The following is a 24,448-nucleotide window of genomic DNA, read 5'->3' as shown; positions in this document are numbered from 1 at the left end:
ATAAAAAATATTGAAGCTTTTTAAAAATCTGCAATATATAATATTTCGAACACTCTTATTCTTTCAGATCTCAAGTCTTTCTGCAAAGGCCCTAAAACTTCTTGCTTGAAAATTTGCGGAAAATTAAAAATTTTCTTTTTAAAAGAACTTAAGTGGCCTCATTCATAAAATCACTGGTGAAACAAGTTCAATATTTCAAAATATTGCAGCGGAAGAAAATAAAGTTTGCCAAAAATCACAATTTAAAAATATCCAACGACTGATAAAATATTTGCGGAATAAAATAACAACTGCTGCTCTGAGGTCCTCGGGTGCCACTACTACCGACCCAAGCTGGCTCACTGGTCCCCGCCCTCGGCCCTGGCCTCATCAGTACCTACAATAATCAAGTCTAGTGAGCCTAAAGACTCAGCATGCATATATCGCAGGTAACGAGTAAAAATCTGAATTAAAATATGCATGAGTTAACATATCCTGTCCTGAGGCATGCTGAAAATAATCTGTACTGAGCAATTATAATACGTGCATAACTGAACTGATAATCACAGAAAAAAATGTTTGCTCCTTGGAGCCTGTACTGAAATAACTGATAAAATTTTCTGTTGAGATTATGTTTTACGCTTGTGGCCCCTGCACTAAGCTGAACTGATCGGTAACTGGCTACCGGGGAGGCTGAAACTGAACTGAGCTGGCCGGTCACTGGCGACCGGGTGGTACCATACTGAACTGATCGGTCACTGGCGACCGCATAAAATAACACTCCCACATAGTGAATGAACCACAAGCCATATCGCATAAATCTCAAAAATAATCATTTTCTATTTAATGCACGTAAAATAATTAACTGGCATAATGAAAATGTCCCGTAATTTTACCAACTGGATTGGATTGGATCGGATCGTCCCCAGGTTCGCTGCAACTTAACTGTGCCATGAAAAACATGCAAATGCTAAAACTTGACCAACTATGCAATTTACGTTCAAAAGATGTGACTATGACGCCTAATGACTTCGCATTTAATCATGACTCCGAGCCAACCTGAACCGACACCGAACCGACGTATAGTCATGATTAAAATACGCTGAAAAATCATAAAATAATGCTCCTAAAATGATAGGGTCGAAATCTAGGTGGAAATGGAGGCCAAAACACGAAACGCTCTTTCGAGAGTCAATTTGGCACATCGCACCGTAAATTCTCGTACGACCTCAAAAATGATCCAAATGACGAACGGTCGAAAACATAACCTTCCTAACTCAATGAGACATTGTCCAGTCCAAGACCATGGGCTAAAAGCCAACCAAGAACTCGAACTAGCCACCGAACCGACACAGCAACTTGCTGTAATTTTCCAGCAGCTGCAACCTTGCCTGCATCGCGTCGTTTGCGAGACTTTTGGCCATTGGGGCTTGAACCACCGACCAAATCCTCTCCACAACGTCCCAAGGAATGATTCGAACCATGGCTAAGGGCTTTTGGCCAGCCATAGTTCGCACCATTCCAGCAACAACCGAAAACTCATACCGAGAATGCTTTTGTATGCGTGTGTAGTGTGTTGCTTCGATTGATGTCTCGTGTCGTTCCAGTGGCCATTTGATTGACCATGGCAGGATCTAGACATCTAGGGGCATGGTATGAACCATGGCTAAGGGCCATAGGCCAACCAAGATCCACATCAAACCACACAATTCGAAAAACATGATGCTGTCAAAAGAAGGGAAACCGAGAGGGGAGGGGCTGTTCTTGTTGTTTATTTAAAAACCGATGAGCCATGGACCAAGCCACCAAAAGGGCGACTTAGTCACGTCTTAGACATGCTAGGGGAGTGATCCAACCATGGCTAAGAGCCCTTAGGGCAGCCAAGATCAGATCCAACCCCTTGACATAAAAACTGAAATTTCGAACACCAATCTGCGCCTATGGGAAACTTGCTGTCATTTCGGTTTTCCAGCAAGCATGGGGGCTGAATGAATGGGCCAACATGGTCCTAATGCATCCTATTACGTGTCTAGGAGTCGCCTTGGGAGCCTGGAATCGAACCAATCACTTGAAACAACAAAACTCAGAAAAACGTGAAGCTTGTCATGAAAGGGCCGAAATCTGCATGCATTATTTTCTGAAAATTCTATGATGTACTTCGGTTTTTGCATGATAAAACATGATTCATGTACTGAAAAATAATTGATAATATGACTTGATTGAGGTTTGAAAGAAATCTAGACATGCCTTGATTCGTTTGATGGAAAAACGAAAGGATGCGACGACTCGGCGCGGATGAGACGGAGTGGCTAGCTTCTCTACCTTTCTTGTACTCGATTTCTCTCCATTATTTTCCTACTGGATTCCCATGGTTCTCAGCTTAAAAATTTCACTCAGATTTCGAAAAAAAAGAGAGGGGAAAAATGGTTAGGAAGGTGAGGAGAAAGGGTGCAAGATATAAGGAATGAATCAAGACTAAGTCCACTCTCCTTTGAAATTTGAATTGTGGTTTGCTATCAAATCTTCTTGGAAGCTTCTAGGAGGGGTGGCCGATTATTAGCTTGTTTTCTAGTCTAGGATATGTCCATTAATTAATTAAATTGTGCTCCCAAAAATCCTAAAATTATCCTACAACTTACATGCAAAGAAATAGTCAAAAGGTTGATGAGTTGGCAATTGAGTTGCCTAGCAACTATGGGGCCGAAATTATGCTAATAAAATGAGTGGGAAGTGTTGGTTATCTAGTCAACTAATAATCCTTGAAAGCCTTACTAATCCTTTAAATAATTTAGTGAGCTAACCCCTTAATTAAATAACTTAAATGAGTTCATTTCTTAATCACCTCAAATAATTAAATTAAATCCTCAAACCTCCCTTTCTAACTTAAATGAACTTAGTTGCTAGCTAAATTAACTTCTGGAAATATTTCTCGAATCTTAAATTCTATCTCGAAACTCCAACTCCGGTCCGGCCTCACTGAAATAACTGAAATGCTAAAAATCAAACTACTGAACTGAAATAATAAAATAATTAACTTCAAAGAAATGCATTTAAAATAATCATGCAATGAAGTCAATTAAATTTAAAAATATCTAGAATTATGCATGGCTTATACGTAAACTGATTTACGGGTTCTACACTTTCAATAGCAAATTATTAATTTTCATATTAAATCATCAATGATCAAATTGTACTAGTTCACCAACTCAGTCATTTAAAGCAATCTATTGAAGAATTGTGTTGTATCTGTATTAACCAAAGGTTCCAATGTAACGCCCCAGATTTGACGACTGTCCTCACTGTACCAAGACGAGTCTTTCCAGCGTGCTTATGTCCTCACTCACACGCACCCTGGGAAACTTCCCAGGAAGTCACCCATCCCAAAATTGCCCCAAGTAAAGCACGCTTAACTTTGGAGTTCTTATGTGATGAGCTACCGAAAAGAAGATGCACCTTCGTGATATGAGTAGTACCAATCAAATCTTTTAAGCCCTCTTCAACTGTACAGTCCATTACATTGAACAGTCTCGGAATCCCTCTCATTCTCGTGTGGGTCGGTTCATTCATGTTCCCTCCACCTAGATGCCTGCCAGGAGCCGCTCATTGTCCGTGCAACCTCAGGGCACCGGCGATCACCCCCCGTCCTCTTCGGCCCCGGGCCTCACATGCCCACCAGCTTCGGCTTGGTTCGTCCCCGAACCACACCGTACTAAGAGAGGTCGGCTCTGATACCAACTGTAACGCCCCAGATTTGACGACTGTCCTCACTGTACCAAGACGAGTCTTTCCAGCGTGCTTATGTCCTCACTCACACGCACCATGGGAAACTTCCCAGGAGGTCACCCATCCCAAAATTGCCCCAAGTAAAGCACGCTTAACTTTGGAGTTCTTATGTGATGAGCTACCGAAAAAAAGATGCACCTTCGTGATATGAGTAGTACAAATCAAATCTTTTTAAGCCCTCTTCAACTGTACAGTCCATTACATTGAACAGTCTCGGAATCCCTCTCATTCCCGTGTGGGTCGGTTCATTCATGTTCCCTCCATGTAGAAGCCTGCCAGGAGCCGCTCATTGTCCGTGCAACCTCAGGGCACCGGCGATCACCCCCCGCCCTCTTCTGCCCCGAGCCTCACATCCAAAGACAACCAGACTTATTTACAATGTTTTTTGAGTTGTCAATAAGAGTTTCGATTTAGGTATTGATAAGTCGTAATCGAAGTATGTTTGTACAATGATTATATAAATCAAAGTCTTTTAGTGAATTCTTTCATAAGTGGAAGAAAGGTGACGTTGGAGTTGTTAATCTTTGAACATCGATAAATATCGTGCCTCATTTATTTGATCTTTAATTTATATTCATGTCTACTTTATTGCTTTTATCTAGCCGCACTGTTAAATATTTTCTTACATTGAATACATTGTATCACTAGTCTAGCATGACCATTTTCAGAAATTTATATCTTTTATGTGGTCTAGTAACTTTTAGTCGTTCAAGAAAAGACATTAACAACTAATAATTGTTAAGACCAGCTCGAATTTTCAGAAAATTTTAAAAGATTTCATGCACTACTCTAAACTTTTTTTCTATCTCAGCAAACAACACGCTTGATAATTAGAATGTTTAAAATAGAAAAAAAATTATTTTATTAAGTACTATATGATAAATATGAAATATATTTAAATGAAAACTATAACATAAGAAAAGAAAATTGTTAATGAATAAAGATTTAAAATTCTGGATATACGAATTCTATAAAATAGTTTGAAGAGTATAGGTAGCTAAAATAATATATAGTAATTTTTCCACTGTTCCAAGACCAAGTAACTGATATGGAATAAATAAAGTAAATAAGAGATGAAATTTTGGCAGAGTAGATAAAGTAAAAAACTTAATTTTGACAGTTAAAAAATATACTAAATAGAAAAAACTAAAGACGAAAAGCAAGAAGATTTTTTCTTTGATGGATATATATAATCATCACAAATTAATAAAAACTAGAGAAGCAAATCAAGTGAATCAGGATTAGATATTTAAACTTATCACACAACCAGATCAACTAAAAATCTTGCACTAAATATAATTCCATACATAAAGCACCCATGGTCAACGTGTATATATGATGACCATTGCATAAAATTAATAAAAAAGGGGACAAAGTGTAACATGCCTTTGCTTTAATAAATATAAATTATAATTCCCACAAATTGGTACGTCACAACCTCCATTGCCTCCAAAAAACACAGTATGTTCCTCGTTGGGAGAATTTTAGTACCGTAGAGCTTGACACAACAAATACGTGGAGGCGATGGCGGTGGACGTGGGCGGTAGCACTGCCACTTAGCGATATATGTTTTGATATTGTAACTAATGTCAAAATAATATGCCAACATATATGTAATTTATCAAGAGAAACACAACCCAAAAGCCACACCATTTTAAAAATGGGGGAAATTTAAAAATGTGAAGGCCAAAAAAAAAAAAAAAGGCGATATTTTTAGCATATAGTATCTTTTAAAGGGACCCGTGTTCAAGGATACTGATATTGGTTCTTTGCCTTTTAACGCTTACAGAACCAGACTCCTCACCATTGGATTTCTCCATCACTGCTTTGAGTGCTTCTTGTATTGAACTTATACTGTATTCATGCTGCTGTAGAATCTGGTCTTCATTATCAGTAATATTATGGTAATTCGAATCTTCGTCATCTCCGGTGATGAACAAAACATTCTTAACCCGGCCGCCAAGTGTGGTTATTTCGGCCTTTAGAGTTTTCAACCTTAAACATTTGAGAGTCTTGATTAGGTCTGGCAAGAGGTCAGATCGGTCCTCGCAGCAAATCGATGCTTTGATCAATAATTTACCATCTTCTTCTGATGCATTATCCACGATTAGTTCATCGGTTTCAGTAGGGATCGGACTAGTTTCCGCTATTAGAGAAGTTTGGCGCTTTAGCTCCTTCACTTGTTGGATCACTTCTGCTAGTAATGAAGCTTTGTCTGTCTGAAAAAGCATAATATACACCTTTGATGAAAGTTTGCGTATGAAACACAAGGAAACATTTTTATGGGTGGGGTAAAATTTAGTTGTTGAAACGAAGGGTTTCATTTTCAAGAGTATTAATTACTTCCATAAGGAAACAATGAAAAATGGAAATAAAAAACAAACTACACAGTTAATCTACCAAACATTTGCCATATATCACAATGTTTGTGGATAAACGGATAAAGACTTGTAAGAAAATAAAAGGGTTTGCAGAAAATGGCTAGCTAGTAACAGATTTGAATCATGGGACCAAAATCCTGCTTCTTTTAGTATGTTCGGTGTTAAATGTCGAGGATGGGGTTCGGGGAAACAAACATAGGTAATAATAAAGTGTGAAAAACGAGCCGAATTACTGACAAGAATGCTTCTTTGTCCGTCTTTTATTAATCTTTAAGAATCTTTCTATTAAATATTTTGACAGCAAATTCCGGCAAGAATTTTCCATGGAAGCTTTTGGACTGCTTCTTGGTTTCTCTTTATTATATCAAACTGAGCGATATTAACGCTTGCTCCCTTTCCCTCCGTCCCCTTTTTCCAATTTCTCGAAAACAACACTTGGAATTTTGTGGCATTTCATCAATAAAAAGGTTAAGAAATTATTGAATAAATTACAAAATTGATAAAGTACTGTGTGATATAAAATGAGAACCCTTTATGTCATTTTTCCCACCTAATCATATATCCACTAGTCATATGAAATCCAGTTCTTTTATAAGTACCTAAGAAGAATCTTAGCATGTAATCTTGGAAAAATCTTTGAACCCAGAAAAGACTACACAAAACTAAACTTTAGATTTGGTGTGAACACTAATAATGTGAATAAGTAATTAGATGGTACAGTAATATAATAATGATAAATGCAATAAAGTGTTGAATTCAATTGTTGCATTTCTCTTACTTTAGTGGTGCTCGGGAGTAAGCTTCTCAGCTTAGCTAGATGATTATTGATCCTTTCTCTACGCCTCCTCTCAGCTTCACTGTGGCTTTTAGATGCAGCAAGAGCCTTTGCATCCATAATTTCTTGAGCCGTCATTTTCTGCAGCTCAGCATGGAGCCCAAAAGGGGTCGAATTGGGGTTGACCATTTGGCATAAGGATTCAGAGATAAGCCTCATTTGATGGTCCGAACCTGGTCCATCGTACCCGAACTGTAACCCGGAAGCCATTCGATTAAACAAACCACCATAGGACGACGCTGGCAGCGGTGGAGGAAGAAGAAACGGGTCGTGATCACGGGTCGGAAAGACCGGATTGAAGGGGTGAGTCCATGGCGGTAGGATTTGTGATATCTCAGGGAATGTTAAAGTTGATCCTCCCCCTACATTACCTCCAACTCCAATATAAGCATCAGTACCATTTTGATGCTGCATATCTTGAATAAGTGATGGCTCCTGAATTTGGAAACCCTGATCAATATTAATATTTTGAGTTATATAATGTATGTCAGGTGAAATATTTTCTTGATTCTCTTCTTTCTTGTTATTTCCATACATAATAATATATCGAAGCCCTCAAACCCTTGAAACCCCACCTCAATTTATAAGTATACGCATGTGGATTGAGGTACATGTATAATTTCTTGGTAAACTAAGGCTACAAAAGAGGTCAAAAATGAAGCGAACTTTAGGGTTGTTTCATAATCATTTCATCTTTTTTTCACATAAAGATGAAAAGAAATAATAAGAGTAAAGAATCAAGAAACTTGGATTCTACTTCATATGGAGGCAAAAGGGGATTATGTGAGTAGGGATTTAGTATAAAGATTTGTACCTTTGTTTTTTTTATACGAGACGGAGAGTATTTTTGCCCCTTTAATCTTTAGACTTTTTTGCTTCTTCTCTTCCTCTGCCACAGCCTTTAAGAAGTGGTGATTTTAGTGAATGGTATAGACAGAAGAACCCCTTTTATCCTACCATTGATTAACCTTTTTCTTTTAATTATATTGTGCATTGTTGGTATGCTAGCTTTTGGTTTATTTGTTTTCTTTTTTCTCTTGGCTGATCCCCACCAAGTATTCAACCCCGTTGGTTTTCTTGGTGCGTGTCGTATTAGATTTTATTTTTTCTTGATATTGATAAAATTAAAGTATATGGTATATACACGTACATACCCCTTCTTTTTTCTTGAAAGAGCCACTCAAATTTTAAAAGAGAAGATTAAAACGTCTGAAATTGATAGTGTAATAAACTTACATTAATCAATAAATATTTATAGACTTTATTTATTTTATGAAAAAATTGATAAAATTAAAATAGATTATTTATATCCACCTTCATAAGCTTACATTACATTCATCAGAAGTATTTTTTTCTATATATCACACAAACTTTAATAACATGTACAAGTAAATATAAAAATCGAAACATATACATACAACTCATATCATAATACTATGGTAAAAAATTGTGTGAAACGGTCTCAGATGTCATATTTTATGAGACAGGTCTATTATTTGGGTCATCTATGAAAAAATATTACTTATTTCTATGCTAAGAGTATTACTTTTTATTGTGAATATCGGTAGGGATTGACCCGTGTCACAGATAAAGATTCATGATATCATCTCACAAAAGACCTACTATAATACTATAGCATGTCGCTTTGCCATAATCGGATAAAAAGCGTATATATAAATAAATTTTTTTTAAAAAAAGAGATAATTTCAATTTAAAAAAAGGGAAAAGGAAAAGGAAACACTCACACGACACACAGATCATAACATACAAATTAATTTTATGTTCCAAATAAATGTCAATAAACCACATAATCAATGGTTCAAATAAATTAATGTGAATATCTATAACTCGACACATAAGTACTATATATATATCCCAATAATAAAAAAAAATAAAAACTAACGGTGAATTAATAATAAATAAGTAAATAATATACATTAGTGTGTGTGATGATAAAAAGGGTTTTGTACCATGGTCAAGCTTCCCCACGTTCTTCCATATGTATTATGCCCTTTCTCTACACCTATTTCCACGCCAAAACTTTCTGTTTCCCCAAGACCCAATGTAATCATTGTGTCTTAGAACACACCCCAACCCCACCATACCCACCCCACCCTAGCTAGCTACCTCACTATATTCTTGCTTACAGTTTTCTGTCTCTATATTCAATAGCTTCCTCGGTTTCAGTTGCCACCTCTAGCTATTCTTCATTATTTTCTCTTTTGGAATTTATTAATATTAATTAAAGATAATTTATCTTGTTGCTGGAAACTGTACTGCCTGCATTTTAGTAAATAAAATGGGCAGCAAAATATTTTCATTAACGTTAATCCAAGGTGTATGTCTCATCATCATTATATATGTTAAGGACATGAATTTTTTTCAGCTGGATTTTTTCCCAGGTGGTGTTTGTGGGTTTTGAAGTATTTGGGATATGGTATTGGAAAAAACCAACAAAATGGATGTAAATGGTGAACTGTAAGGCTTTTTTTCTTTTTCAACCAACAGTGGACTTACATGCAGTTTTCTTGTGCCTTCAAATGGAGGTGCAATGATTCAGATTTTGAATACTGTGTTGCTTCTCAGCTTTAAATGCGGAGTAACTGTAACTAGATATGTCTGGTACTTCCACAATATTTTGAAATTATACATAAGTTTTTACACACACAAACACAGATACATATATACTATGGTCTGAATCTAAAATTCGACAGTTGTCGGTGTAGGATTTCAAACCATAATCAAAATTTGTCTATACGACGAATTTGAAATTCCATTTGCAGCAAGAGAAATTTCATGTAGTATATAAAGATTTAAGCTCAACTACAAATCCTTCGTTTGTGAATTCTACACTGGAACGTTGCCAACACGACAAACAATGAAGCCCCTTCGATATTTGGTGTCATTGAAACAAAGAAAAAACATATGTTGTGGCAGACATATTTTTTATGATACCCTTGTCCCACATCTTAAAAACTAAATATTTAAAATGAGTTTATAATGGGCTTTACAATAGAATTTTATAGCAACTTGCGTTAATCATTTTCATAAAAGGGAGGATGAATACGAAGTAGTTGCTATAGGGGTCCATTATGCAGTCACCCAGGCGCGGGCCCGGGCTCGGGCGTGACAGAATGGTATCAGAGCAAGTCACCAGCAAGAAACACCGAAAAATAAGTGCTATGCGGGGCAAAATGCTACGTGCATGAGATCCACCTCTTGAACCTGCGGGTCAAAGTGTTACATGACGGGAGCCACCTCTTGAACCTGTGTAGGAGGCACCTCTAGATTCTCGGTGCTAGTGGATCGAGCGGTCAGGCCGCGACGAGGACGTCGCGTTCTGATGGAGGGGTGATTGTGATATCCTTTGTGACGTACCGTACTTTTTACTACTTAAAATTTGCGGAAAAATAAAAAATTTTCTTAAATATAAACATCCATACGGTCGTCATCTCATCAATCATAAAAATATCTTCGAAATCATCCATCACCAAATAAATTTGCTAACAAAATACTTACTCAAACCTCTCTCATCACAACATAAAATCAGAGTATTTTAAACTTGCATAGAAATATTAAAATAACGTGGGCGGTCCTCGGGTTTAGCCTCCCGCTCAGTCCAAGCCTGCTCCTTGGTCCCCACCTCCTGTCTCCTCATAGACATCCTCACCTGCATCGATCAAGTCTAGTGAGTCTAAAGACTCAACACGTATAAACTGAGAATAGCAGGTAATACATAATAAAATCGCATGCAACTTTAAAATAGAACATACATACTTGAAGCTTGGATTTGAAATGAGCTTGAACTTGCATACATATATAGACGTGCCATAACTTAAAAGCTTTCATAAACATGCTTGCGTACTTGTTCATACTTAAACATACATGACTTCATTTTGCGTAGAGGATGTTTCAAAGCAAGTGACCCATACATAATAAACGCCTGATCAGACAAACCACAGTACTGGGCTGACAGGGACGTATCCACTGCCACATACATGAGATCCCCGTTCATAATTTAACGGGCTGGTTGGTCCCCGTTCATAATTTAACGCTTTCCATCCACGATCTAACCCGTTCATAATTTAACGGGGTGGAGAGGTTCTCGGCCACGTTCACCGACTTCCAAAACCATTCAATTTGGTCACAAGACATTTAGCATACCTCAAAAACTTAAAATATTTTCTTACACGTCAACATACTTACTTGGCGTTGAGGGATTCATTGGACTTCGATCGGGGCCGTTGCTGCACATTCTAACATGAATTCGAATGCTTAACTGATACACTTAGACATAATAATCAAGCTTACTCACGAGCTCATTTAATCCCTTAGGACGTTCTACAATTCCCATGACTCGACATTGTAAACCATTGTACTAAACCAAGACATCGAACCTCCAAGCATACCATAATATTTCCCAAAAACTCAAGTACACAGACCCCGTGCCCAGGTCCGGCTCCGGGTCCGTGTAGGTGCGGTGGAATGACTCGTGAAGAAAAGGGAAGGCACGGACCCCGTGCTGAGGCCCGGGTGGGGGTCCGTGTAGGTGCGCAAAAGTGACACTTGGGAAGAAAGTGAGGACACGAACCCCGTGCTAGGGTCCGTCTAGGGGTCCGTGTAGGCTCGCAAGGATGACACCGTGAAAGAAACAAAGACACGGACCCCGTGTCAGGGTCCGTGTATGGGTCCGTGTACCTACTGTGAACGCGAACTTACGAAAATTTTTGTAAATGTTTTGCTTAACTTTCTAGACTCGATTGCACGGACTATGAATCGACACCCCGAGACCCATCCTAGCATGCTATAACATCAAACAAATTTCGTACAACATCCAAAGCAACGATGTTCATCCTATGGCACATACAATTCAAAAACGTGGTAATTGACACCAATTCGATTCCTACGACTACTAAGGTGCTCGAGTACCTATCGACACTAAATGACATACAAAATACCAACCCAACATCATAATAATCATACATAGACGCAACAACGATCGCCCGTCGATCCCCAACGAAGCCAGCAACAAATAAACTTCAAGAACGCATCAATATCATAATTTTCTGAAAACGCAGTTTGAGCAGTCCCACGAAAAACGCCATAACTCACTCAATTTTTATCCAAAAATTTCGAATCTTATATTAAATCGAAGGTATCGAAAAGTTCTACATTTTTTGTGTTGAAAGCTGTCTCAGATTCTCGACTGAAGAATCGCAGTAACTCAAAATACAGTGAAAAATGGGATTTTAGATCTAAAAACTATTGCAATACGCATCGATAAATTTCCTGCTCAAAATACTACACATCATACATGGATTTTACGCATAAAAACAACACAACACATACTATGACATGATCGACGCAGAAAAGAGAGATTATACGTGCCTTTTGATGATAAACGTTACCGAAACGGCGATACCGAAGCGGAGATGGCGCGAGGATTGATCCGAAACGATGGTGGCTCAATTATCTTGAAATAAAATCGCCGAAAACTTGCTGGAAAATAGAGGGGAAGGGGGCGGCTGCTTGTTCTCTCAAGAACCCTAAGTTTTCTTTCTTTAAAAATCTGAAAATGAATGTGTAGATGTGTTGTGTGTTTTAGTGTGTGTAAAAACGTGTAAGTGTGTGTGAGTGTGTGTAACGTGTGTGTGTTTTTAATTAGGAGAAATTAGTGCTAAATTAACTCAATTAAATACTAATCAAAAGTTAACACACACTAATTTAATCAAACTCCCCATTTAAAATTCTTACACACTAATTTTAAAAGTTCCAAACTCTTAAATTACTAAATACATAAATAAGGCTTTAAAATGCTAAAACTAAGTAAATTATTTAAAACGCCTCATCCTTAACTTAAAACAAAATACCATCTTTCAAATTGCCAAAAATCATCACCGGTCTTTTCCTCTATCCCGCCTCGAATAATCGCCTGAAACATGAAACTCGAAAAACATTTTAACGTGCATCGCATAAACATAATTAATTTAAAATAATGCATTTAAATAATTCATGCACTACTAGGACTCGTTTTAAAATTAAATAAATGCTTTAATAATTAAATAAATGCATGGGTTATACGTGTACTGAATTTGGGCACTACAGTTCCTCCCCCACTTATATAAATTTCGTCCTCGAAATTAAATCTTACCAAACAACTCTGGGTAGTGAATTCTCATGGCCGCTTCGGACTCCCAAGTGACCTCTTCCACCGATTGGTTCAGCCACTGAACTTTGACTAGCTTAGTCACTTTGTTCCAGAGTCTGCGCTCCTGTCTGTCTAGGATTTGAATCGGTCGTTTCTCGTACGACAGATCTGGGGCAAGCTGTAACGGCTCATAGCTCAGAATATGCGAAGGATTGGCCAGATATTTCCTCAGCATAGAGACGTGGAACACATTGTGTACCCCGGCCAGATTCGGCGGAAGGGCTACATGATAAGCTAATGTCCCAACTCTGTCAAGAATCTCGAAAGGTCCAATAAACCTCGGACTCAGCTTACCTCTCTTCCCAAATCTCATAACACCCTTCATAGGTGCTATCTTGACGAATACACGATCACCAACGGCAAACTCGAGATCTCTCCTCCTCTTATCAGCATAGCTCTTCTGACGGCTCTGGGCGGTCTTCCTCCTGTCACGGATCTTGACCACCACATCTGCAGTTTGCTAAACTATCTCTGGGCCAAGATCTGCTCTCTCACCAACTTCATCCCAATGGACTGGTGATCTGCACTTCCGTCCATACAACGCCTCGTAAGGAGCCATACTTATAGATGATTGGAAACTGTTGTCGTAGGTAAACTCCACTAGCGATAGCTTAGACTCCCAAGTCCCTTGAAAATCAATCATACAGGCCCTTAGCAAATCCTCCAAAATCTGAATCACTCGCTCAGACTGGCCATCTGTCTGCGGGTGAAAAGCTGTACTGAACAACAACTTTGTCCCCATGGCTGCATGTAAGCTCTTCCAGAAAGACGACGTAAACCTCGGGTCCCTGTCGGACACAATTGAAACTGGGAACCCATGTAGACGGACTATTTCCTTGATATAAAGCTCAGCATACTGCGTCATGGAGAAAGTCATCTTCACTGGCAAAAAGTGTGCTGACTTCGTGAGTCGATCCACAATAACCCAAATGGCATTAAAGCCTCTGACTGATCTAGGCAATCCAACGACGAAGTCCATCGTGATGTTCTCCCATTTCCACTCTGGGATGGGGAGTGGCTTAACCAATACCGCTGGCCTCTGATGTTCTGCCTTCAGTTGCTGACAAGTGAGGCATTCAGACACAAACCTGCGGATGTCTCTCTTCATCCCTGGCCGCCAATACAGAATCTGTAGGTCCTTATACATCTTGGTACTTCCTGGGTGGATAGAATACGGAGAGGCATGTGCCTCTGTCAGAATATCCTCTCTGATCGAATTGACGCTAGGCACCCACATTCTGCCTCTGTATCTCGCAATACCATCTGACACTATGCAGAGTACACTGTCCTTGGCTTCATCCTTCAGACTCCACTTCTGCAACTGCTCGCCTGAAGGTTGGCCCGCACGAATACGGTCTAGCAAAGAAGATTGGACTGTCAGATTAGACAGCCTTGGAGCTCTTCCCTTGCGAAAAACTTCTAAATCAAACCTCTGAATCTCAGACTGAGGAGGTCTCTGTGCTGACAACTGTGCTACAACTGCCACTTTCCTACTCAAGGCGTCTGCGACGACATTAGCCTTTCCCGGATGGTAGCTAATCTCGCAGTCGTAGTCTTTCACCAATTCTAACCACCGTCTCTGTCTCATGTTCAATTCCTTCTGCGTGAAGAAATACTTGAGACTCTTGTGATCGGTAAATATCTGACATTTCTCGCCGTACAAGTAATGTCTCCAAATCTTCAATGCAAAGACAACGGCGGCTAATTTCAGGTCGTGAGTCGGGTAGTTCTTCTCATGCACTTTCAACTGCCTGGAAGCATAAGCTATAACTCGACTCTGTTGCATCAGTACTGCGCCTAACCCGAGCTTAGATGCATTGGTGTATAGCACAAAATCACCTTGCCCTGTTGGCATGGCTAGCACTGGCGTCGAAATAAGAGCTTGCTTCAAAGTATCGAAGCTCTTCTGACACTCGCCACTCCACACGAACTTAACATTCTTCTTGGTCAGCGAAGTGAGTGGCACTACTATGGACGAAAACCCCTGAATGAACTTACGGTAGTAGCCGACTAATCCTAGAAAACTGCGGATCTCTGATGCATTCTTCGGTTCAACCCATTCCTTAACGGCTGCTACCTTCGCTGGATCCACCTCAATGCCGCTGCTAGAAATTATATGACCCAAAAATGCTACATTCTCAAACCAAAATTCACACTTACTGAACTTTGCAAATAACTTGCGACTCTGCAAAGTCTGCAATAGTGTCCTCAAGTGCTGACTGTGCTCCTCGTGGCCCTTCGAGTAAATAAGGATATCGTCAATAAATACTATGACGAACTGGTCGAGGTAAGGCTGAAATACTCGATTCATGAGGTCCATGAAAATTGCTGGAGCATTAGTCGCTAAAAACTCGTAATGTTCATATCTAGTCCTGAAGGTTGTCTTAGTTTTACTTTACTATGACCTCGAATTCTGACTTTTCTCACAATTTCCAATATTAGAAATGGAGGTTCAAACTTATCTTATCTCACTTTCCTTATACTATACCCGTAATGTTCATCGATCTATTACCTTAGCATTTATTCAGTTCAACCTAAGACATCTTAGCACCAAAAGTTACTGATCAACTTCTATCCTTGGTTCTACACTCAAAAGTTAAACCTTATCTTAACCCAGTAATAACATTGACCTACGATCCTTGAATCGAATCTTTACCTTACGACACCAAACTTACGTAACTTAGCCATTTATAAGTACATTCCAAATAAAGATTGTTGCAAATCTTAAATTTCGAGTAACATTAATCCATAAAACCCCAAAATATACATTATCGATATTCTGCTTAGATAATAAAACCTTCCTAGCATCAAACACATGCTTAAACTATTTCTTTCTCAATTACATTATAGTTGAGGCCTAAGAAACTTAAACCCTCCTCATTGGAACGAATGTCACACTTTGACGTATCCTCAGTACTTAATTCATTCTAACGTATAAAGCTTAATAAGTTTTCCCTTGTTAATGATGGACTAATTCTAATAAATCAACTTCGCTTATAACCCACAGAATTCTAGAATCCTCACATAAAGATTTTAAATTTCTTACTCGATAAAAATCTTAATATTCGACCATTACTAACCTATGTTGAATACAACTAATTCCCTTTTGTTTTTATTTAATCAAATATCCTCGTATAATCACCTATTTCATAAACTTGAAATTAAAGCTTACACAACCAAAGTAGTCTTAGATAACCTAATTCCAGTGCTCATATCCACTTAATCCTAAGTTTCTTAATGACTTACGAAGATTCCTCAAGACGAGGTGCCTGATAGGGCCTCTTGCCCTGCCTATCGACCTCAATATCCCTCTAGTCCTGCTCTGTCGCCAAAATTCTCGACACGGCAACTGCATAAGTCGTCGTACCAGCAACCCTCACATCACGACGCAAGATCGGCCGTAACCTACAATAAAATGCCTCAACTTCTCACGCGCATCATTCGCAATCAGGGGTACAAAGTGACACCCCCTCTCAAACTCCGCAACGCTGCTATCCCCCTAACGCAACGTCATAAACTCCCTAGTCAGTCTGGATCGTACTTCCTCATTGAAGTAATTGGAGTAAAAGACCTCCTTAAATTCATCCCATGACAGAGTCTGCAGATTCACCGACATGGACGCGCTCTCCCCCCATAGCCTGGCGTCCTCTGTCAACAAAAAGATTGCACATCTAACTCTGTCTTCATCCTGCAGCTCCATAAACGCAAAGATTACCTCGATGGACTTAATCCATCCTTCTACTATCATCGGGTCAGTAGTCCCCGAGAACTCCTTAGGATCCATCCTCCTAAACCTCTAGGGCCTCGCCCCTGCATCCACTGTAGCTTGGTTCCCCGCAAACTATGCGACGAACTAAGTCATCCCTACAAGCTTCTAACCCTGCATATCTGGCAGTGGACGAGGAGGAGTGGCCCTCTCCCCATCCTGGGCTTCCTATTCTCATCTCCTGCTTCACGCACAATCCTACGTCTAGGAGGTATACTTTTCCCACATTTACTCAACACGTAAACCCAACATGCATGAACATGATATAAACAACATAAGCTGCAAGTACTTGAACTTAAAAACATGCACATGCTGAAATCAGAACTACATGCTTACTACATAACATAAATTTAAAACTTTGAAACTTACAGACTTGAGGTGTGACTTCGTGAGCTTCTTGCGACTGGCAGTAGGCGTAACCCTTTGCAAGAACACCGCTCTGATACCAACTGTGACGTAGCGTACTTTTTACTACTTAAAATTTGCGAAAAAATTAAAAATTTTCTTAAATATAAACATCCATACGGTCGTCATCTCATCAAACATAAAAATATCTTTGAAATCATCCATCACCAAATAAATTTGCTAACAAAATACTTGCTCAAACCTCTCTCATCACAACATAAAATCAGAGTATTTTAAACTTGCATAGAAATATTAAAATAACGTGGGTGGTCCTCGGGTTTAGCCTCCCGCTCAGTCCAAGCCTGCTCCTTGGTCCCCACCTCCTGTCTCCTCATAGACATCCTCACCTGCATCGATCAAGTCTAGTGAGTCTAAAGACTCAACACGTATAAACTGAGAATAGCAAGTAATACATAATAAAATCGCATGCAACTTTAAAATAGAACATACATACTTGAAGCTTGGATTTGAAATGAGCTTGAACTTGCATACATACATAGACGTGCCATAACTTAAAAGCTTTCATAAACATGCTTGCGTACTTGTTCATACTTAAACATACATGACTTCATTTTGCGTAGAGGATGTTTCAAAGCAAGTGACCCATACATAATAAACGCCTGATCAGACAAACCACAGTACTGGGCTGACAGAGACGTATCCACTGCCACATACATGAGATCCCCGTTCATAATTTAACGGGCTGGTTGGTCCCCGTTCATAATTTAACGCTTTCCAACCACGATCTAACCCGTTCATAATTTAACGGGGTGGAGAGGTCCTCGGCCACGTTCACCGACTTTCAAACCCATTCAATTTGGTCACAAGACATTTAGCATACCTCAAAAACTTAAAATACTTTCTTGCACGTCAACATACTTACTTGGCGTTGAGGGATTCATTGGACTTCGATCGGGGCCGTTGCTGCACATTCTAACATGAATTCGAATGCTTAACTGATACACTTAGACATAATAATCAAGCTTACTCACGAGCTCATTTAATCCCTTAGGACGTTCTACAATTCCCATGACTCGACCTTGTAAACCATTGTACTAAACCAAGACATCGAACCTCCAAGCATACCATAATATTTCCCAAAAACTCAAGTACACAGACCCCGTGCCCAGGTCCGGCTCCGGGTCCGTGTAGGTGCGGTGGAATGACTCGTGAAGAAAAGGGAAGGCACGGACCCCGTGCTGAGGCCCGGGTGGGGTTCCGTGTAGGTGCGCAAAAGTGACACTTGGGAAGAAGTGAGGACACGGACCCCGTGCTAGGGTCCGTCTAGGGGTCCGTGTAGGCTCGCAAGGATGACACCGTGAAAGAAACAAAGGCATGGACCCCGTGTCAGGGTCCGTGTATGGGTCCGTGTACCTACTGTGAACGCGAACTTACGAAAATTTTTGTACATGTTTTGCTTAACTTTCTAGACTCGATTGCACGGACTATGAATCGACACCCCGAGACCCATCCTAGCATGCTATAACATCAAACAAATTTCGTACAACATCCAAAGCAACGATGTTCACCCTATGGCACATACAATTCAAAAATGTGGTAATTGACACCAATTCGATTCCTACGACTACTAAGGTGCTCGAGTACCTATCGACACTAAACGACATACAAAATACCAACCCAACATCATAATAATCATACCTAGACGCAACAACGATCGCCCGTCGATCCCCAACGAAGCCTGCAACAAATAAACTTCAAGAACGCATCAATATCATAATTTTCTGAAAACGCAGTTTGAGCACTCCCACGAAAAACGCCATAACTCACTCAATTTTTATCCAAAAACTTTCGAATCTTATATCAAATCGAAGGTATCGAAAAGTTATACATTTTTCGTGTTGAAAGTTATCTCATATTCTCGACTGAAAAATCGCAGTAACTCAAAATACAGTGAAAAACGGGATTTTAGATCTAAAAACTATTGCAATACGCATCGATAAATTTCCTGCTCAAATTACTACACATCATACATGGATTTTACGCATAAAAACAACGCAACACATACTATGACATGATCGACGCAGAAAAGAGAGATTATACGTGCCTTTTGATGATAAACGTTACCGAAACGGCGATACCGAAGCGGAGATGGCGCGAGGATTGATCCAGAACAATGGTGGCTCGATTATCTTGAAATAAAATCACCGAAAACTTGCTGGAAAATAGAGGGGAAGGGGGCGGCTGCTTGTTCTCTCAAGAACCCTAAGTTTTCTTTCTTTAAAAATCTGAAAATGAATGTGTAGATGTGTTGTGTTTTAGTGTGTGTAAAAACGTGTAAGTGTGTGTAACGTGTGTGTGTGTTTTTAATTAGGAGAAATTAGTGCTAAATTAACTAAATTAAATACTAATCAAAAGTTAACACACACTAATTTAATCAAACCCCCCATTTAAAATGCTTACACATTAATTTTAAAAATTCCAAACTCTTAAATTACTAAATACATAAATAAGGCTTTAAAATGCTAAAACTAAGTAAATTATTTAAAACGCCTCATCCTTAACTTAAAACAAAATACCATCTTTCAAATTGCCAAAAATCGTCACCGGTCTTTTCCTCTATCCCGCCTCGAATAATCGCCTGAAACATGAAACTCGAAAAATATTTTAACGTGCATCGCATAAACATAATTAATTTAAAATAATGCATTTAAATAATTCATGCACTACTAGGACTCGTTTTAAAATTAAATAAATGCTTTAATAATTAAATAAATGCATGAGTTATACGTGTACTGAATTTGAGCACTACACCCTTGCCCCACATCTTAAAAATTAAAGATTTAAATGAGTTTATAATGGACTTACAATGGACTTCTATAGCAATTTGGGTTAATCATTTTCGTAAAAGCGAGGACGAATACGAAATAGTTGCTATAGGGGCCCATTGTGCAATCACGCAGGTGCGAGCCCGGGCTCGGGGCGTGACATTTTTTCTCAAGCGCTGATGTGGTGTCATACACGTTATTAATGTCATCACTAGATTAATGGGAAAAAAAAAACTAAAACTGAAAACAAACAGCCAAATTACAAAAGAAAAAGGAAATAGCGGGCTAAGACGTACAAAATGTAATTGACTGCTTAAAAGCAATAAATCTGCATGCAATAAAACCAACATACTTGATTTATACCCAACTCATATATCATTCATATACATGAATATTCATCAATATAACTTATGCTGTTATTAAAAAACTATTTAATAAATTCAATGACATAATGTTAAAGCATGCAGTACTATTAATAATAAATGGAAATATAAATAGAAACAGAAATCATGCTATTTTCCAAGCTAAGCATGAATTTATTAATTTTAATCCAAATATATATATGCATGTTGTGATCAATTCCATTGACAATAAAAGAAAGAAAGACACCAATACTTAACAGTAACATGTATGTCGAAAATTGGTCTGCCAGGAAGCTTGCGCGCAAGATGTTACATATTATGATTATCTTTGTTCTTAGATCAAGAAAAGCAATAATTAATGTCAAATTATATGAATATAAATAAAAGTGAAATCAATTATAAGCATGGGTTTGAAGATAAATTAAGTGCCATTGTGAGTAATAAAGCAAAACAAATACTGATTGACACGCTAACTATGGTAATAACACAACAGTACAAAAGTAATTTTCAGAGAAAGGTCTTCATCAGGAGACTCTGACTAATTACACGGTTGATTTCATCCTACATGTAGGGGCATTGTCCCATGATAGAATCAAGGGCCCAAATTTAGCCACACATACATGGGGTCCACTAATTTTTTTAAAATCACATATGTAGTGTGAATCTTGCCCATCCAAACTATGTGGGGGCAGTGCCCCCATATGTAGCATCGAAGTATCTAATTACACGGCTAAAAGAAACTTTGGAAGCTTAGGAAAACTATCATGAACCCTACTTAACTTCATATTTTCTTTTTAAACATCATAAGTGAAAATTGAAAGAGGTGTTTTCATCTCTGTATTTAGATCGGTGTTTTATCCGAACACTAGTTTATGTTATTATTATTGCAATTAAGCTGCATGTGCTTCAAATTTAATGATGGCTTGTTATTATAATTTACTTCGCACAAAAGTGCCTATAGAAAAATGGGGAAAATTTGCAAAATAACCTCGGTTAACTATTTATTTAAGAAAATGACATTCTCGTGTGTATTTGAAATACACATGAGGAGATCATTTTCTTAATTAAATAGTTGACCGAGGTTAAAAAACAAAATACCTCATAGAAAATGTCAGAATTTTGTAGATGAACACGTATTGTGTAGTAATGAAGTTCGTTGTGGGCTATCTATTTTATATCGGGTGAAACATCGAAAATTATTATTTTGGTCTTGTAATTTGTCCATCTTTGATTTTTATATCAGTCACAACTTGTTGAGTACTTCCTCAAATACTCACCCCTTATTATCTCTCCTAGATAAGAATAGAGAGCAGTTAGATAAGGATAAACAAGCCATGTTTTGGAGCCGGTGATGAAGATCTAAATTGAGATTAAGCATTTGTTAAGTTTCTGATCCACTGCTGCATTTTTTTGAATCGCATTGTAAAGAAAATTATCTATTTTATGAAATAAACTTCATAAAACTAGTTTAGATATTTGATTACTACAAGAATTTTTGTTTACCAAATGTGTGATTTTCAAACACGCTGGTGTCGACCAACCTCAATCTAGGGGCGTGACATTTAAGTGGTATCAGAACGCCACCAAGTTCAATCTGGTTGGAAGAAACTTGGGCGAATTTGCGCAAGACAAACACTTCAACGCCTATAATTCGAGCACCGGGCTCCTAAGCACCGACGAGGGGTACCTGTCCACCTAGCAGGCACCTTAGTGCCAAAATTCAAGCTATAGGAACCTCAGCGTCTAAAATTTGAAGAACGGGCACCTCAGCGCCAATGTGAGGCGCCTCAGTGCAGAATATTTGAAACATTGGCACCTCAACACCTATGTTGTGTTCTAATTTTTGAAAATTTTGTGGAACCCTTAACTTTGTCTAGGAAACTAGGACTTAGATTCCATAAAATGTTATGGAAACCTTATCGCGTAAGCTATCCATGTATATCAATATCTCCATACTTTTCAATTTTGAAAATTTCTCGAAAAATCTCAATCAACCATTGTATTGCACCGAAATACTTGGAACTGCTTGATTGATGCTATTTTTGGTCTATTTAACTTATATTTATTATTTTGGATTGTTCTAAACCATTCTGTTTGTCTTGATCAACGATTGTCACAAGCATTTATTGTGAGGCCCAGGGTCGAAGAGGGCGGGGGGTGATCGCCGGTGCCATGAGGTTGCACGGACAATGAGCGGCTCCTGGCAGGCTTCTAGGTAGAGGGAACATGAATGAACCGATCCTACACCGGAATGAGAGGGGCTCCGAGACTGTTCAATGTAATGGACTGTACAGTTGAAGAGGGCTTAAAAGATTTGATTTGTACTACTCATATCACGAAGGTGCATCTTCTTTTCGGTAGCTCATCACGTAAGAACTCCAAAGTTAAGCGTGCTTGACTTGGGGCAATTTTGGGATGGGTGACCTCCTGTGAAGTTTCCCAGGGTGCGTGTGAGTGAGGACATAAGCACGCTGAAAAGACTCCTCTTGGTACAGTGAGGACAGTCGTTGAATCTGGGGCGTTACAGTTGGTATCAGAGCCGACCTCTCCGAGTACGGTGTGGTTCGAGGACGAACCAAGCGGAAGCTGGTGGGCATATGAGGCCCGGGGCCGAAGAGGGCGGGGGGCGATCGCCGGTGCCATGAGGTTGCACGGACAATGAGCGGCTCCTGGCAGGCTTCTAGGTGGAGGGAACATGAATGAACCGACCCACACGGGAATGAGAGGGATTCCGAGACTGTTCAATGTAATGGACTGTACAGTTGAAGAGGGCTTAAAAAGATTTGATTTGTACTACTCATATCACGAAGGTGCATCTTCTTTTCGGTAGCTAATCACATAAGAACTCCAAAGTTAAGCGTGCTTAACTTGGGGCAATTTTGGGATGGGTGACATCCTGGGAAGTTTCCCATGGTGCGTGTGAGTGAGGACATAAGCACGCTGGAAAGACTCGTCTTGGTACAGTGAGGACAGTCGTCAAATCTGGGGCGTTATATTGGAACCTTTGGTTAAGACAGATACAACACAATTCTTCAATATATTGCTTTAAATGAACATGAATGAACCGATCCTACACCGGAATGAGAGGGATTCCGAGACTGTTCAATGTAATGGACTGTACAGTTGAAGAGGGCTTAAAAGATTTGATTTGTACTACTCATATCACGAAGGTGCATCTTCTTTTCGGTAGCTTATCACATAAGAATTCCAAAGTTAAGTGTGCATGACTTGTGGCAATTTTGGGATGGGTGACCTCCTGGGAAGTTTCCCAGGGTGCGTGTGAGTGAGGACATAAGCACGCTGAAAAGACTCGTCTTGGTACAGTGAGGACAGTCGTCGAATCTGGGGCGTTACATTTATAATCTATTTCCTTTCTTTTGTATTTATTTTTGCACTTCCTAAAACTTTGATTTGTATTGCTTTCCCTTTTCGTTGGAATCAATAAAAATTTATTTGGTTTTTTCATTGGTCGATTTCATTGATTTCATGTTCTGACCACTATAACTTTATGATTACTGTTGACTCATTTATATATTGGCAAGAAAATATCTTAGAAACGTGTATACTTGTAGGACATGAACAGAAGACCAATACGAAACAACCGCAACCCATGCTATGGAAACCGCGACAAAAATAGAAACAACAACAACGATTCCACCACCATGATTGGGCCTATGTCAAGCTGACTTGATGGCTATAGCAACTATTGTGACTACCACAATCCAAGGGTTGGAAAACCTAGATGTCAATGGAAATAGCCACCACCTCCGGGACCTCAAAAATATGGGGTCAAGTATCACTTCGAGTAACTACGCAAGAATCAATCTCAAACATTCAAAGGCGATTCGGACCCCGAGGTTGTCCAAAACTGGCTCAAAAATATCAAGACCCAACTCCACCTACTCAAGATTCCCAACGAGTTTAAGGTGGATCTGGTGAATCC

At 39.0% G+C, this 24,448-nt stretch overlaps 1 protein-coding gene across 3 annotated transcripts; it reads right to left on the bottom strand.

Moving 5' to 3' along the window:
• Positions 1-5,033: 5,033 nt before the first annotated feature.
• On the bottom strand, positions 5,034-7,949 carry LOC142525371 (transcription factor bHLH30-like). Of its 3 annotated transcripts, none has more exons than XM_075629649.1 (3): positions 7,793-7,949; positions 6,922-7,428; positions 5,034-5,981 (listed from the first exon to the last, which is right to left on the bottom strand). In XM_075629649.1, the coding sequence occupies exons 2-3, from the start codon at positions 7,390-7,392 to the stop codon at positions 5,493-5,495; spliced, it is 960 nt and encodes a 319-aa protein (XP_075485764.1). In that variant the 5' UTR covers positions 7,393-7,428; positions 7,793-7,949; the 3' UTR covers positions 5,034-5,492. The 3 variants fall into 3 exon arrangements, with proteins under 3 accessions (XP_075485764.1, XP_075485765.1, XP_075485763.1); XM_075629650.1 differs by having other exon boundaries at positions 6,922-7,413; positions 7,793-7,943; XM_075629648.1 differs by lacking the exon at positions 7,793-7,949 and having other exon boundaries at positions 6,922-7,749.
• Positions 7,950-24,448: the final 16,499 nt, after the last annotated feature.

The sequence above is a fragment of the Primulina tabacum genome, chromosome 14 (assembly GCF_025594145.1).
Source record: "Primulina tabacum isolate GXHZ01 chromosome 14, ASM2559414v2, whole genome shotgun sequence".
Lineage (NCBI taxonomy): Eukaryota > Viridiplantae > Streptophyta > Magnoliopsida > Lamiales > Gesneriaceae > Primulina > Primulina tabacum.
This window is presented reverse-complemented; position numbering and strand designations above follow the sequence as displayed.